A 17,950-nucleotide genomic window follows, 5' to 3' on the forward strand; every position below is an offset into this window, starting at 1 on the left:
GAACCTAACCAACCCTACCTAACCTAACCTAACCTATCTTTATAGGTTAGGTTAGGTTAGGTAGGTTAGGTAGTCGAAAAACAATTAATTCATGAAAACTTGGCTTATTAGGCAAATCGGGCCTTGCATAGTAGGCTGAGAAGTGCGTTCTGGCTACTAGGTACGACATATATATATATATATATATATATATATATATATATATATATATATATATATATATATATATATATATATATATATATATATATATATATATATAGTACCAAAAGTACCTAATAGCCAGAACGCACTACTTGGCCTACTATGCAAGGTCCGATTTGCCTAATACGCCAAGTTTTCCTGAATTAATATATTTTTCAAACTGTTTTTCTAATGAAATGATAAAGTTTTCCATTACATTAGATATAAGATCATTTTTGTTTTATTTTAAGAAAAAACTAACGTAGAAATATGACCAAACCTAACCTATCTTAACCTAACCTAAACTAACATAACTAAGTCAGTAATTCATGTTTTTAATATTATATAATATTAGTTCAAATAAACCAATTGGAAACTTGTTTATGAAAATATAAAAATTACTCTTCCTATTAGACAAATCGGGCATTTCATACTAGACCGAGCAGTGATTTTTGGCTATTAGGTACAATATATAGCGACGATATCAATATATATATCTTATATAATATACATATTAAATAATGTTATACACTTTTATTTTTAGCTTGAACTTTAAATTAGCTGGCATGAAATAGTACTTATGTGTGATCCGTATTAATTAATGTTTGTGGCATCCATATCTACGATCCCTTATGAGAGTGATTAGAACGCCACCTCGTATATAAAGGAAACATCGCTTAGCAATATATTTTGATTACTTCTGTCTGAACCTGATTGAGACTTGCCTGCCTCTGACAATAAATGTTCAGCTCATTGCATACTTTATCTGATATGTTAAATTTCTCCCCCACCTGCTCGTTCATATATATATATATATAAATATATATATATATATATATATATATATATATATATATATATATATATATATATATATATATATATATATATACATATATATATATATACATATATATATATATATATATATATATATATATATATATATATATATATATATATATATATATATATATATATATATGTATATATATATATATGTATATATATATATATATATATATATATATATATATATATATATATGTTGTACCTAGTAGCCAGAACGCAGTACTCGGCCTACTATGCAAGACCCGATTTTCCGAATAAGCCAAGTTTTCCTGAATTTATATATTTTTCAATTTTTTTTCTTATGAAATAATAAAGCTACATATTTCATAATGTAAGAGTTAATTTTGTTAAATTTGAGTTAAGACTAACGTAGATATATGACCAAACCTAACCTTTCCTACCTAACCTAACCTAACCTATCGTAACCTATTTTAACCTAGCCTAAACTAACATAACTAAGTCAATAATTTATGTTCTTAATATAATATAATAGTAACAATTCAAATGAACTAATTGGAAATAATTTATTGAAAATGAAGAAAAACTCGCGGCCTATTAGGCAAATCGGGACTTGCATAGTAGGCTGAGAAGTACATTCTGGCTACTAGGTACGACATATATATATATATATATATATATATATATATATATATATATATATATATATATATATATATATATATATATATATATAATATTGTGAATGTGTGTGTTTTCTGATATTGTATGTGCTGATATTGATTACTCCTATGAAATGCGAATCTGCTCATTTGAACGTGCAAAATCCTATATATAATCAATATATAATTCCATGTGTGAGAATTTAAATGACAATGTGAATCACAGAATAAAAATGATTAAATTATTTTGTATTTTGCTGCCATTTCTCTGCTTCTTCTTATTATCTTATCTTTTTTCACATGTAATAATATGTGTTCTCCTTTTTCCCTTTCATATCAATATGCATTATCTGCAGAACTGTTTCAATAGTTTAATTTCACTTTTGGATTGAAGGTCTTTCAACCTCCTGGAGGGTTATTAAGGCCACCTCAATTGCTTACTGACCATCTATCAAGTACACTATGTTCAGGACTGAATTAACAAAGAATATATATATATATATATATATATATATATATATATATATATATATATATATATATATATATATGCAATTGACGATCACAAAACACTGATCATTTTATGCGGAAAATCCACAGAGAAATATGAAATGAGGTGAACGTTTCGGCTTGTTAGTTGTCAAGTGTTGTTGACAAAGGCTTTAACAAGCCGAAACGTTCACCTCATTTCATATTTCTCTGTGGATTTTCCGCATATATATATATATATATATATATATATATATATATATATATATATATATTGCTTTATCTTTTTATCTTGTTTTATCTTTCCTGCGCCAAAACCACAATCAAAATGCAGGAGAAACAAAATAGTCTTTATTAAACATCTGAAATTTACGTGCCGCTACTTGTCAACAGCATCATTGAGAGTTTATATTCCACGTTTATCTGAACGTCAAAATACTTTTGACGTAGACAGTGAAGATTCTGGGGCCTTGTAAGATGGCCAGCACCAAGTAAACGTTTCACACGTCGTCACATTAGAACGTCGAGACACTGTCTCATTTTATAACACAGTTCACGTCAGTTTAAAAATCGCACATAAATGGAAGATTTGTTATTCCCAAGAAATATAAATTTCTGGCGTGATTGGTTTTTTCAGCTATATCACCACGACAAACTTGTGACTGTTTTTGATTGAGATTCAATATATGTTTTTTTTTAGTACTATTTACGTTTTGAAAAAGACATCATTGATTTTATGTACAAAAACTACTCCAGCTAAAAGCATTGGTACAATGCAAACCTCTCACTCCCTTCAGCGTGACCTCTGACCTTGTATCCTGAACCTGGCTTGGCTTGGGTCACTGGACCACAATGAGGAAGCTGCACTCCTTAAATGACAGTGTACATCGTGTAGAAACGAATAAACTGGTTACCACTTTTCTTGGACTCACTGTCACTGACTGGACATTCACTTAATTAGCACTTAATCAGCAAGATTTCCAAGTGACGACACAAACCATTACACTTCACCTTTCACACCAATAAACTCTGTAATTGTAATTAGAAATTGTTTCTCAACTTCTCGTAATACTTTAATGTTGTTAAAAAAATTGATTTGTAATATTCCTTAATATTTCACAGATTTGTAAGAGATTAGTTCTGGATCATAATGAATTGCTTGCTAGATTAGCCTGCTTCGAGCCTGGAAGTAAGGCTGACACAGTAACCTCGTCTAGTATACCTTCAGAACACTCAAAGATACAGTTAACAATGTTCTGTTAAACTTGAGAGTATACATGTGTAGTTCCATGATCCGTAGATTTGTTCAATATATTACGAGGGAGTGTTGCTATTGCACAGGTCTCAGTGTGATCAATTAGAAAGTTCTTGATAATATTCAATTTATTAAACAACTTTGTCTTTATCTGTTATTTAATGATGGACAAAATTGGAACGATTCCTGCTGTATTTTTTAGAGTGAAGTCACTCAGATTTCTTGTCGCACATTCAGTGTATGTAAAGAAATTTGGTCTCATTCAATTTCCTAAAATATTTAACCAACAATTTCAAATTGGTCCATTCACCACTCCACTTATAGTTCGTTCTTGTATTTACATCGCTCACTCGGCGGCTCGGTTAATCAGCACAGAATTCGTTCTGTTAGGAGGATGAACTAACCGCTTGACTAACTCCGAAAAGTCAAGTGCTTAGGAAGCCAACAGACGGAAGTCTTCACGACTGGTGCAAGTTCAAGGGGTCGAGGCTTCAAGTTTGATTTGGGCAAAATGAGTCAGCTGTCACTCTGATTATTTACAAAATGCATTTATAATGAAATATGCCAATCACCGGTTCATTTTGAATGTCATCACCTCGTCAACCGCGACATACTGAGTGCACCAGCGCTGATCTGAGTCGTTAATGATATCGTGAGCTAACACACTGGATCTGACGTCGCATTGACTTCAATTTAGACAATAAATTAATCTTCTGGTGACTGTTGATGAAGTTTAGCATCGATCAACAGGATTCAGCATAACGTCCCGTTGCGAGGAACAACACGTCATATGTGGACTAAGACAATTCATCCCTTGGAGACATTGGCCGTAGGGCCAGGTCAGTGGCATGGGGTCACACGTCACTTTCTTTGTGACTGTTCATGAGAGGAGTCTCCACTGTGACCTGATCTTCCTCTTCTGGTAGAACAGGCGGGGTCAGAGGATGGCCGCCGAACCCATGGGGCGGCGGTGTGGGCGTGGTGTAGGCAATCCTATCCAGATCCCCAATCAAGGGCGCTGGAGGGCACATCGAACTGATTACCATGCTGGCACTACTGCTAGGACAAACACCTCCACCTATTACCCCAGCACCCATTCCTGGAGCCATGGTGCCGCCCATTACTCCAGCCACGCTGCCGCCCAGATTACCAGCCATCAGGCCGCCTGAGGAACTGCAAACCATCCCGCCGCCGCTCACAGGAACGACGCCCATGGAAACAGGAGCACCTGGCATCACGTGATCTATCTGAGCGTAAATGGTCGGTTCAGGTTTGCGTCGGGAGAGCGTAGTGGTCGGGTACTGGCCGCCACGAGGAAACGTCAGTTCGGCATACATCAGCTCCCCGTTCTGTACCAGAGACAAAAATATATTTGGTTAATGATTGCGAGTAATAGCTAGTATATGAAACATATTTTTTGGCGTGGCTAGTGACTATAATTCTGTATACATAAACATAACGGCGCCAATATGATGCATATATAAGCCCTTGGCAAAACAGAGGTTTATAATACAACTGCCACACTGATCAGGAAGATTTCGTCTACACTCGATATAATTGAAAAAATAAAACACAACTTTATGGGGATAACATTTGTAATATAATCAGATTTGTCTACTGCTATTAGAATTTGCAATTAATTTAACATATATATTTTTTTAGGTCACCCCAAGTTCAGGGAACTTCCCTACTAATCAATGACTTCCACTTTCAACCTTTGGATGAGTATAATCCTGACTACCCATCTTCAAAGCCTTCCATTGAAGATCTTATTCTCAACTCGAGGAGGGGGGCTCACTGAGCTCTTTTTCAAAGTTCCTTTCTATTAATAAACTTCCTTTTGAATATATCCCTAGCTGCTCCTGCTCCATCTCCCGCTAATCCCCCACTATTCCAGCCATCTCCGTGTCCTTAAGCCACTCTGCATCTCTCTCTCTCCTGATCAACTCCTTCCACATTCCGTTCTCATCAGGCGTTCTGTTCGCCAGATTCTAATCCTGCAAACACCTCTGTCCTTCCAGTAGCCAATTCCCTCTCCTTCCATGCCAGGCTGAGCGCCGCGTCAGCCTCAGGGGCCAATCTCGCACCCCCATTCTAGCCAAAATACGATCACTACACTACCTTCATGTTGATCCTGGCTGGCTTGCTGCCTCTCTATTGTTGTTGATCTTACAGGTAGTGAGCTAGAGTCATTCACTACACCGTTGATACACAATGTTCCGTCGACATTCACTGTACCGTCTACATTCTTGTTTACTGTTTGATATTCACTCTATTGTTCACATTCAGTACAGTGACCTGTACCGCCACATCAGATGTACATTCAACACTCATTGTACCTCAGAATACAGGTTCTGCCTTCAATTAAAGTTATGTTGTACTCTTCACTTCTAAGGATACATGGAGGTCTGTACTTTCTGTAGTGGCATCTCTTGTGATTACATTCACTATTCATACTCCGATCTACTCCAATTTACACTCCAATGTGGTCCTATTTACACTCCGATCTGATCCTATTCACTACCTAATCTGGTTCTATTCACACTCCGATCTAGTACTATTCACACCCCAATCTGGTCCTATTCACATTTCGACCTATTCTAATACTCCTTCAAGCCTCCAACTCTCGAGTTCTCGTCTTTATCCAAAGGTAAGTTAGTCTCTTGAGACTTTTGTTTAGACTTTATACCATCCAGCTTACACCTTAAAGCTAACTTTATCCCATTGATCAAAGTTTCATTCTACAGAACCTTGCATGTCGTCTTTAATATGCGTCGCTCCATCTTAACTAAGCTGTGCTCGAGAATATCTCTAAACTCTCCTGGAAACCCTAACAGAGTTTCCAGAGCTTTTGTCGTAGTGGCTCGAACGACTTGCTCCGTCTTTCGTTACATCTTCCTTGCCCCAATCTTCCCCAGGGTCTCCTCGCCCTTATCTCCTCCCCCCCCCCCCAGACTCTCCATGCCCCAGAAATCTCCTAGGTCGTCCATACTCCCCCCCCAGCCTCCCCCTTGGGTCCTTCTCAATGCCCTTGACCACCTACCTGGGGATTGGTGACAGCCATGGTCCGGGGCGTCCTGGGATACGTGCCATAGACGTTGCTGGGGTAGGGAACGGAGGCACAGATATGGACACTGCCGAAGCCGCCTTCCTCTGGGGTAGTGGGGCTCTTGCCCTCCGCCTCACCGTTGCCTGTAAGCGAGAGGAGACGGGGCTGTCACATCTGTTCGACCTTGCAATTGCGGGTTATCATTAGGGAATATGTTTTAAAAGGTTCTTCGGAGGGGATCACCGCAATGTGTGTCTGTATCTTTGAGGAAAAAGTTCGTAGTGGATCAGTGTGTGTGTGTGTGTGTGTGTACTCACCTATATGTACTCACCTATATGTGCTTGCAGGATCGAGCATTGACTCTTGGATCCCGCCTTTCGAGCATCGGTTGTTTACAGCAATGACTCCTGTCCCATTTCCCTATCATACCTGGTTTTAAAATTATGAATAGTATTTGCTTCCACAACCTGTTCCTGAAGTGCATTCCATTTCCCCACTACTCTCACGCTAAAAGAAAACTTCCTTACATCTCTGTGACTCATCTGAGTTTCAAGCTTCCATCCATGTCCTCTCGTTCTGTTACTATTCCGTGTGAACATTTCGTCTATGTCCACTCTGTCAATTCCTCTGAGTATCTTATACGTTCCTATCATGTCCCCCCTCTCCCTTCTTCTTTCTAGTGTCGTAAGGCACAGTTCCCTCAGGCGCTCTTCATACCCCATCCCTCGTAGCTCTGGGACGAGTCTCGTTGCAAACCTCTGAACCTTTTCCAGTTTCATTATATGCTTCTTCAGATGGGGACTCCATGATGAGGCGGCATACTCTAAGACTGGCCTTACGTAGGCAGTGTAAAGCGCCCTAAATGCCTCCTTACTTAGGTTTCTGAATGATGTTCTAACTTTTGCCAGTGTAGAGTACGCTGCTGTCGTTATCCTATTAATATGTGCCTCAGGAGATAGATTAGGTGTTACGTCCACCCCCAGGTCTCTTTCACGCGTCGTTACAGGTAGGCTGTTCCCCTTCATTGTGTACTGTCCCTTTGGTCTCCTATCTCCTAGTCCCATTTCCATAACTTTACATTTGCTCGTGTTGAATTCTAGTAGCCATTTCTCTGACCATCTCTGCAATCTGTTCAGGTCCTCTTGGAGGATCCTGCAATCCTCATCTGTCACAACTCTTCTCATCAACTTTGCATCATCCGCAAACATCGACATGTAGGACTCTACGCCTGTAAACATGTCGTTAACATACACAAGAAATAGAATTGGTCCCAGCACCGATCCTTGTGGTACTCCACTTGTTACTGTTCGCCAGTCCGACTTCTCGCCCCTTACCGTAACTCTTTGGCTCCTTCCTGTTAGGTAGTTCCTTATCCATTCTAGGACCTTTCCCCCCACCCCCGCCTGCCTCTCGAGCTTGAACAGCAGTCTCATGTGCGGTACTGTATCAAAGGCTTTTTGGCAGTCCAGAAATATGCAGTCTGCCCAACCATCTCTGTCCTGTCTTATCCTCGTTATTTTATCATAGAATTCCAGAAGGTTTGTTAGGCACGATTTCCCTGTCCAGAACCCATGTTGATGTTTGTTCACAAACCTAATGTTCTCCAGGTGTGCAACCAGTCGTAGCCTAATTATTCTTTCCAGTATTTTACAGGGGATGCTTGTCAGTGATACAGGTCTGTAGTTAAGTGCCTCCTCCCTATCTCCTTTCTTGAAGATCGGCACGACATTTGCCTTCTTCCAGCAACTGGGCAATTCTCCTGACATAAGTGACTCATTAAAGATCATTGCCAGAGGCACGCTGAGGGCCTGTGCTGCTTCTTTTAGTATCCACGGTGATACTTTGTCTGGTCCAACTGCTTTAGTTGCATCTAGAGTTGTCAACTGTTTCATTACCTCCTCTGCTGTCACCTCTATATCTGATAGTCTTTCATCTAGGGTAACCCCTTCCAACAATGGGAGCTGCTCAGGCTCGGTAGTGAACACTCCATGGAAACTGGCATTCAGTGCCTCGCAGATTTCCTTGTCACTTTCAGTATATGCCCCCTCTGTCTTCCTTAGTCTTGTCACTTGGTCGTTCACCGACATTTTTCTTCTTATATGACTGTGTAGTAACTTAGGTTGTTTTTTCGCTTTGATTGCAATATCGTTCTCATAGTCCCTTTCCGATGTTCGTCTTATGTTAATGTAATCGTTCCTAGCTCTGTTGTATCTGCTTCTGTTGTCCTCTGTTCTTTGTCTTCTGTACTTCCTCCACTCCCGCCTGCTGGCCATTTTTGCTTCCTGACACTGTCTATTAAACCATGGGTTATTATATTCCTTCTTATTTTTTCCCTTTACCGTTGGTATAAATCTCTCTTCGGCCTCCTGGCATTTCTGTATGACTAGGTCCATCATATCTTGGACTGTTTTTCCTCTAATTTCTTCCTCCCACTGCACTTCACCCAGATAGTCCCTTATCCTCATATAGTCCCCTTTCCTGTAGTCAGCTCTCCTTTCCCAGATCTCTTGTCCCATGGTCATAATTTTGAATTCCATCATGTAGTCAAAGACTAGGACACAATGGTCACTGGCCCCTAGAGGTATTTCATGCTCTAAATTCTCGATATCTTCTACGTTCTGGGTGAAAATCAGGTCTAATAGGCTCGGTGCATCTCCTCCTCTTTCCCTTGTGTCTTCCTTCACATGTTGTGTCAGGAAATTCCTGTCTATAACATCTACTAATTTTGCTCCCCACGTTTCATCCCCTCCATGGGGATTCCTTGATTCCCAATTTATCTCTCCATGATTTAGGTCCCCCATGATCAGCAGCTTCGCTCTCATTCTGTGGGCTAGTGTTGCTGCCTTCTGCAGTTCATCAATACATGCTTTGTTGTTGTCATCATACTCCTGCCTGGGTCTTCTACTGTTTGGTGGGGGATTGTAGATTACCATGATCACAATCTTCCTCCCATCTACTGTCAGAGTTCCATGTATGAAGCTTGTGCACTCATTGGTAACTCGATTTCCCAGGTCTTCAAACTTCCATTTCCGCTTTATTAGGAGTGCTACTCCCCCTCCCTGTCTCTGTGTCCTCTCTTTTCGTATCACCTGGTACCCTTCAGGAAAGATAGCATCTGAGATCATGTCATTAATTTTAGTTTCCACAATTGCAACTATGTCAGGATCTGCTTCACTCACTCTTTCTTTTATCTCTTCTGCTTTATTAGATACCCCATCAGCATTGGTGTACCAAACCTTGAGATTCTTCATGGAAACTCTTGTACCAGAGTTCTCCCTTTCTCTGGGGGTCTGGGGGGATCTGGGGGATGTCTGGGGGGTGACTGGGGGCAGAGGGGATCTGGGGGATCTGGGGGGTGTCTGGGGGATGACTGGGGGCGGGGAGGGTCCGGGGGATGTCCGGGGGGATCCAGGGGGTGTCTGGGGGGGTCCGGGGGGTGTATGGGGGGTGAAAGAGTTCAGGAGGGGTGCTTGGGGGGCTACTGGGGGCTGGGCTTCTAGGAAGGTAGGTAGGAGGGTCTGGGGTAGGGCCTGGGTAGGTAGGTCTGGAGTAGGAAGGGCATACTGGGTCTGAAGATTAGGGAGGGCATAGAGGGGTTGGGAGATGGCGTAAGGTTGGGAGACAGATAGAGGTTGAGAGGTTGGGAGGGGGATGGATGGTTGTGTGTGTGTGTGTGTGTGTGTGTGTGTGTGTGTGTGTGTGTGTGTGTGTGTGTGTGTGTGTGTGTGTGTGGGTTTGAAGAGTCCAGAGTTCGATGGGAGGGGGGGGGGGGGGAGGAGGGATGCTCATCCACATGGACGGTCGGGGGATTGAGCACCGACCTGCATTAAGCGAGACCGTCGCTCTACCGTCCAGCCCAAGTGCTTTGATCGGTAATATGTGCCATTATATAATTTGCTGCTTTATGAGTCAAAGAATTCAACTGATATATGTCGATGAGTATATCTCATCAACATATGTTATCTTGAGGTTATCTTGAGATGATTTCGGGGCTTTAGTGTCCCCGCGGCCCGGTCCTCGACCAGGCCTCCACCCCCAGGAAGCAGCCCGTGACAGCTGACTAACTCTCAGGTACCTATTTACTGCTAGGTAACAGGGGCATTCAAGGTGAAAGAAACTTTGCCCATTTGTTTCTGCCTCGTGCGGGAATCGAACCCGCGCCACAGAATTACGATGTAATTCGATATTACGATATGTACATGTATTATATACATATTATATTATATGTTCATAATATTATGTTCATACATTATAGAATATGTACATATTCATCTTGTGAAGTAATGGAAGTAATCATAAAAATATGTTTGTGATAATTATTTAATAATCATAATCTAAATTAAATTAATGAATGTAATTGTTGTCAATCTTTTAAATTAAATTACAATAATTACTGCCCCATATCGATTATATTTAAATATTACCCCCAAATGAACAATTAACTCACCGTTTGCGGGGATGAGGTCAGGATTCTTGTCGTCTAGGTCGCGTGTGTCCGTCAGCGACGTCTGAATGGGCAGCGTGACATTCTTACTCCTTGGCCGTCGTTTCTTTTTGAGACTTACCACAACGACCGCCACGACGGCCACCAGTACCAGGGAGCCAACGACCCCTACCACGACCGCTAGGATCGGGGTAATGGGCACCAACTCCTCCGGCGGGGGTCGAACTTGGGCCGTGCGTCGCTCCGCCATATCCTTAATGGTATAACCGGTCAGGATCTTCTTCTCGCTTGGTCCCCTCTCATTGGCGGCGTAAACGTGGACGACATACGAGGTCCCGGGTTCGAGGCCTCGTAGGGTAAAGTCAGGCGCCGAGTTTTCCGTAATATTGAGCAACAGACGATTGCTATCGGCTTCGTAAGCCTCGATGATGAACTTCTGCAGGAGGCCGCCGTCGTAGCCAGGCACGCAGTGAACCTTGAGTGTCTCTGTCGTCTGATTGGTCAGATTGCAGTTTTCAGGCGGATTGGGTTTCCCCGCGGCGATCACCTTGTACGCACATGGTTTCCTCTGCCGGCCCAAGGCATTGCTGCCCCAGCAGAGCAGCGTGCCATAGTCGAGCTCAGTACGAGCCACGTACGATAGCGACGACTGGAGACCCTGAGTAGCCACGTGGTTCTCGGCTATGTCCACGACGTCGCCGCTGCTGTTGAACCGCCAAAAGAAATGGACGACAGGGGGCACGGCGTCTAAACGACAGGTGACGGAGACCTCTTCGTTCTTGGCGGCGCCGTAGACGTGCACCTGTCCGGCGGCGCAAACAGGGGCATCTGCGGACAACAAGACACGCTTAGCTCACGCTGAGAGTATATGCGCTGGGCTCACACTGATAACATATACGCTTCGCTCACGCTATTTACGCTTGAGTTAGCGTGTGGTAATAGTGTGTGATCCCGGGCTGAAGGTGACTTAAGGGGAAAATACAGGAAAAACTTCATGAACTTTCACCTTGTCATCATTTTGTTTTTTTCGTCACGCTATAACACGCTAACTCAAGCGTGATATGATCAGTGTGAGCCAAGTGCTGGAAGTAAGCGAATGTGACTGAGAAAGTGAGGGAAGTAAATAACTGTGGGAGGTAAATGTAGGAGTTGAGTGAGGAAGGTGAGAGAGTGAGGGAGACATGAGGGTGAGAGAGACATGAGAGTGAGAATGGCGAGAGTGAATGAGAGTCATCACTGACATGGTTAAGAGCTATGAGGTCACACACACACCAAATCTCTCATTTTATCCCACTCCTGAAAATGAGTAAAAAAAATAATTCTTAAAATTTAACTGAGCACACTATTAAATCAATTTGCAAACTTTTGTACTTGCTCGTCAGTCCACTGTCATGTTCTTGTTGATATTCCAGGCATATTACGCACCTAATTTGTAAACAGTTTACATTAACTTGAATAATACCATTGTAGTTTCCCAAACATGTCTTCATTCCTCTCAGCTCTGCTTCCGCATCAACTCAGAGCCCCATCGATAACCAGAAGAGTTTAATTTCTGTTACAGGAGCCACAGCTCCTGTAACAGAAAAACCACAGATTGTCGCATTTTGACGTATACTCTACCTAAGGCTAAAAATAATCGTATTTGAAAATGGAAGCGGCTCGCGAAATTGACATACAGTACCAATTTTTGTTTAGGGTCTTCTGGTAGGTTAAGAAAAGGGCACTTTAGTACGACATTCTTTGCTTGGCATACCATGATAACATTCTCGTCCTATTCCTTGTTCACTAGATCGTTGTTTAAGCTTCCTAACACCGACGGTTAAATTCTAATTCACTACCATCTGTATTTTATGTTTGATGCAAGTATTTGATTAAGAGTTCTCGGTACTGACATGTGTTACATGATTATTGGAGTCAAGTTCCCATCTGTATACACCACTATAATGTTTTGTAATTATATATGTTCGTACATGATTTATAATTCATAAGACAACTTACAAAGATATTCCCTTTAAATCACGAGAAAATCAAACAAAAAAGTAACTCGATATAAGTGCATGCGGATATTAAACACACACACACACACACACACACACCATAACACCACCGACCAAAGAGCCAAAGCTCAACTCCCGCAAGCACCAATAGGTAATTACACACACACACACACACACACACACACACACACACACACACACACACACACACACAAACCAAACAGTAAACCTTCGCTACACTCACATTGAACTTTGAGGCTGACTGCATTACTCTGCCCGTCGCCCTCTATATTGGAGGCGACACAGGTATAGAGACCTGTCTGCTGGCGACGAACTCGCTGTATCACCAAACTCTGGTTGCTAACGATCACTCCTCCAGGAACGTTGTGTTGCACTTGCACTCCCTGCAATACCCTCGAGTTAAAACCCCAAAATCACAGGTAGAGAAAAATGACGAGGAATTAAAGATGCAATAATAATTGCATCTTCTCTTAATACTTTTATATATCGTAATACTTTTACTCAAAGTATTTTGAAAACACTTTCAAAAATACGTGAATAAAGAGAGGAGAAAAATTAGATCATAACAATATATAAATCCTATTTACAATACTCTTAATCAGCTGTGCATAAATATTATTAGTACTTTCAAAATACTTCTCCAGTCTTTTTGGTCCAAAACTTCACATGGCTCAAATAATTCTCCAGTACGTTGCTAAATATTTTTCAGAGGGGAGAAAACACCTTAGACTTTTCTCTGCCAAATAAATGACAGTGATCTAAGCGAGCACCGTTTCTGCGTCTTCTCTAAAATATTACATGTTTCCAACATTACATTACACAAATTTAAATGAACAATACTTTGCACGACTAGGCAACTAAAAATGCATACAGCTATTTCCAAGACGACAAAAAATAGATGTAATTCAAGAGAAAAATTCAGATTTCGAACGCAAAGTAGAAAAGGGAATATATCTAAGAAAACTATATTCCTTGAAGTATATTTCTTGGACTAGTCAAGCCGTGTTTACTGGATGTTGAAAAAGCGAAACAGGAAGAAGAAGAAGAAGTAGATGGAAAAGGACATAGAAGATGAAAAGAAAAACAAAAGAAAGTGATTACTCTCTTTTGGAAGCTCGAAATTGCACAGAAAAGCCCCAGAAAGTTTAAGTAGGATTTCAGTTGAAGCTAAACAGGACTTTAATGTTTGTGCATTACACATCTGCCGAAGCAAATGAGAAAGGATAAGGGGTTCCATCATGAGGATTCTGGGACGTTTGTTGGTGTTGTGTGTGTGTGTGTGTGTGTGTGTGTGTGTGTGTGTGTGTGTGCTGTGGTGTACTGTGTGCGATTAATCTCAAAAAGAAGAAAACATCTCGTGAACCATCACAGTGGAACAGAACAGCCTGCGAACCAACACGTTTCCACTTACATTATGGTACCAGAGAACCTTGTACACGTATGGATGGGCCCTCACATTGCACTCAAAATACACGTCGTCTCCCTCTTTAATTTCCTCTGGACTCAAATTTCTTCCCATTGCTAGAAAGACTTGTGGAACATCTGTTGGCAGAGAGAAAAGATAATCATTGATCATACTGGCTCTTTGAATGTGTGTGTGTGAGTGTATATATTAGAGCTTTACTCATCCAATGAGGTGATTCGATTATGATTGGGACGATGAATCTTACTGAGATAATCCCCCTTAATGAGGCAATCATGAGCTGTTAGGCATCCCGGGTCGGGCAAATAATACCTTCCATATAATAGGGGACATAGCGGAGATAAGAAACATTATGTGGGGCTAGATTATGGGAGTTGAAGGGGATAGCGTAGGGGTGAATCATTTAGGAAAAGTTAGGGGTCGTAAAGAGCGTAGGTGAGAAGCATTAGAAGAGCAGTGGAAGAGAGAGAGTCATGTGTGGGAAAACTTAAGAGAAAGGAGAGTGTAGGTAGAGGGAGAGAGAGAGTGAGAGAGAGAGAGAGAGAGAGAGAGAGAGAGAGAGAGAGAGAGAGAGAGAGAGAGAGAGAGAGAGAGAGAGAGAGAGAGAGAGGAGTGGGTGTGAATCACTCTTAGGGGTTGAGACAGTTAGGAATGGACAAATTACAAAGTGGATACATAATTACACGAGTGAGCCACTATGACAAGGAAGTAACGGCATATCCACACAAGGGGTCACAACCCACAGAATGAAAGACCTAATAACATGAGGTCATCACAGGATATTTTCACAGCAACATGAATGTAATGAAACTACCGGAGAGTCCAACATCAAAATAGTTTCCTAAACAACGAGTATATTGATGAATTACACCTAAAATCTCTACGAATGTCGAAATATTATGCAAAAAAAAAAAATCTTTCAATAAAGATAAGCGTTGCTAAAGTCATAACTTTACATCATAAATAAACCGCATAAAGATAAGGTTCGTTGTTAAACCCCCAGATCAACACTCTATATAATAAACCCGCCTCTGTTAACTTGGACATTAAATTCAGCCTCGTAAATCCCAGTTTGGTCTTGACTTGCATTATTCGATCATCACTCGTGTGGTTTAACGGGCGATTGGAGAGCCAAGCGGAACGTTACGACCGTCCCTGCAACTCTAGGGAAAATAAACCTTCACTATCCCTAGCTGATATATATATATATATATATATATATATATATATATATATATATATATATATATATATATATATATATATATATATATATATATATATATATATGCGTGTATATCACGAAAATAAACACGTGATTAAAAATGTGATAATGTCAGACCACGGAGGAAAAATGAAACAGGAATTTCCTTAAGTACTTTCGTATATTAATACATCTTCAGAAGGAGTGAAGATAGGAGTAATACATCTCCTTCTGAAGATGTATTAATATACGAAAGTACTTAAGGAAATTCCTGTTTCATTTTTCCTCCGTGGTCTGACATTGTCATATTTATATATATATATATATATATATATATATATATATATATATATATATATATATATATATATATACATATATATATATATATGTATACCGCAAGAGTTATATACCGTAAGAGTCGACGTGTTGTGTTATATACCGCCGAAGAAAAAGAGCGTAAGATGTATGGCGCTTCAGGGAATGGGAAGGATCGGCATAGAAACGTATTTACCATGACTGAAGCAGAAATTTGGTGACATTTCCATCTGAACCTTGAGAGGGCAAAGAAGGGAAGCTCCCCTTCCTTTAACTCTTCCCTCAGACACGGAAGGGGAAAGGCTTTCCTTGCCTATCACGTTGACTATTCCTCTCAAGCTGTAGGTAGCAAAATTATGTTTTACCTGAGCATTGAAGGGAAACTAAATCACGACTCTTAAATATATGATACACACACTGACTTGCCTTTGTATAAATGCGTATACTGTTGTACATAGATAACAGTACGTATCCTGAAGCACTGAAAATTTAAAACTTGCTCCGAGCCAGATATCAAGAAATAAAAATTAAATGATAGCGACTAAAATAAAGTCTCTCGAGGTGTAGCGGAACCTATCCAAGACCTAACATAGTCCATATTTGCAATATCTTAGGATTTGCCTCATAGGCAAATGAGGATTTGCCTCATAGGCAAATGAGGATTTGCCACATAGGCAAATGAGGATTTGCCTCATTGCTTCAATGTTAAGTAAGTTTTTAAATTGATTTGGCCTCGGAGCCAGGTTATCGGCGTCCGTGCCAGCGTATCGGCCTCGGAAAAAGCGAGTCGGGTTCGGAACACGAGGGGCAACTCACATTGAACGTCGAGTTTCCACTGGTCCTGCAAGGGTCTGTGGTCGATGACGGGGGACTCAGCCAAACACTTGAGGAACTTGCCGCCGTCGGAGTCGTTGGGCACCAGGAGCAGCTTACTTAACGTCACGTTCCCGTTGCTGGCGGTCTGTCCAAGGGAGAGAAACAGGAAGATTGAGTCAGGTCACAGATCACGCGTTAAACGTAACGGGTGTTAGATCCCTGGAGTGTTTCTAGCGTAGTCTATACACACGTGTCAATGATTTGGGCTGGATTGGAGGGGGAGAGGGGGGTTCAGTAAGAGGTGACTAGTATATGCCAATAGGTCTTTTTCAGCTCCCTCTATTGGTATGTATGTATATTTTTTAAAGAGGGTCTAAAACTAAGGAAACTGAAAATATAATTTTTTTCATGCTTAATGATATATGTAAAATAATAAATCATTATATATATATATATATATATATATATATATATATATATATATATATATATATATATATATATATATATATATATATATATATATTATATATATATATATGTAAACTCGTAAAGAAAATCATAGAGAGAAGGGTCAGACTAAAACAAGATAACTCACAAGAGAATGTTGAAATAAAAGTCTTTCCATAAAAGAAAAAAACATGAAAACAAGATGCTTTACTTAAATGTATATAAAAGAGAATTAAGAAATAAGAAAAACTGTTGAAAAACGAAATGTACACTAAACTAAATATAGACAAAGAGAATGAAAAATTGATTGACAAGAGAGGGTGGGGAAGTAAGGAACGAGGAATAACACAAATGGAGGAAATATAATTGTATAGCGAGCAAAGAAGGAGAAATGAAGACAGAATTAAATGAATGAAATAGAGGAAACATGAAAGAAATGCACGAGAGGAAAGACCAAAACATAGCAGAAAGAATTAAGGAAGCGGAGCTCCTTAAATGAAATAAGGAGCTATTTCTAGAAATAGCTAAAAATAGAAATAAGAGAATACGAAACGAAGCAAGGAAATATGGAGAGACTGAAGGAAGGAAGGGATAAAGAAAGAATGACATAGAGTGAAACATATAATTTTTAGCAAAGTAAACACTTGCCTTTAGCGAATAATTACCTCGTTCTCTCAACTTTGAAGACGAAATGAATTAAAAAAGAAAATAGGAAATAACCTCTTCAAAGAAATTTGAAAATTAACACTGACATGGAGGAAAGAAAACTGAATGAACTGTCTTAAAAAAAACCAGCTGACGAAAATAAATCAAGAGATACGTAATAATT

At 40.2% G+C, this 17,950-nt stretch overlaps 1 protein-coding gene across 1 annotated transcript in view; it reads right to left on the reverse strand.

The window, feature by feature from the left end:
- Window positions 1–2,430: 2,430 nt before the first annotated feature.
- The window catches only part of LOC123757703 (nephrin), a 392,732-nt gene continuing 377,212 nt past the window's right edge, over window positions 2,431–17,950 (reverse strand). Inside the window, exons 7-12 of the mRNA XM_069327363.1 lie at window positions 16,672–16,816; window positions 14,322–14,452; window positions 13,134–13,293; window positions 10,896–11,720; window positions 6,443–6,591; window positions 2,431–4,748 (exon numbers count right to left, since the gene is read on the reverse strand). Of these exons, the coding sequence (XP_069183464.1) occupies window positions 4,254–4,748; window positions 6,443–6,591; window positions 10,896–11,720; window positions 13,134–13,293; window positions 14,322–14,452; window positions 16,672–16,816 (1,905 nt within the window). The 3' untranslated portion in view covers window positions 2,431–4,253. The remainder of the gene's footprint in view (window positions 4,749–6,442; window positions 6,592–10,895; window positions 11,721–13,133; window positions 13,294–14,321; window positions 14,453–16,671; window positions 16,817–17,950) is intronic.

Source organism: Procambarus clarkii, chromosome 19 (assembly GCF_040958095.1).
Source record: "Procambarus clarkii isolate CNS0578487 chromosome 19, FALCON_Pclarkii_2.0, whole genome shotgun sequence".
In the NCBI taxonomy this organism is placed as follows: Eukaryota; Metazoa; Arthropoda; class Malacostraca; order Decapoda; family Cambaridae; genus Procambarus; species Procambarus clarkii.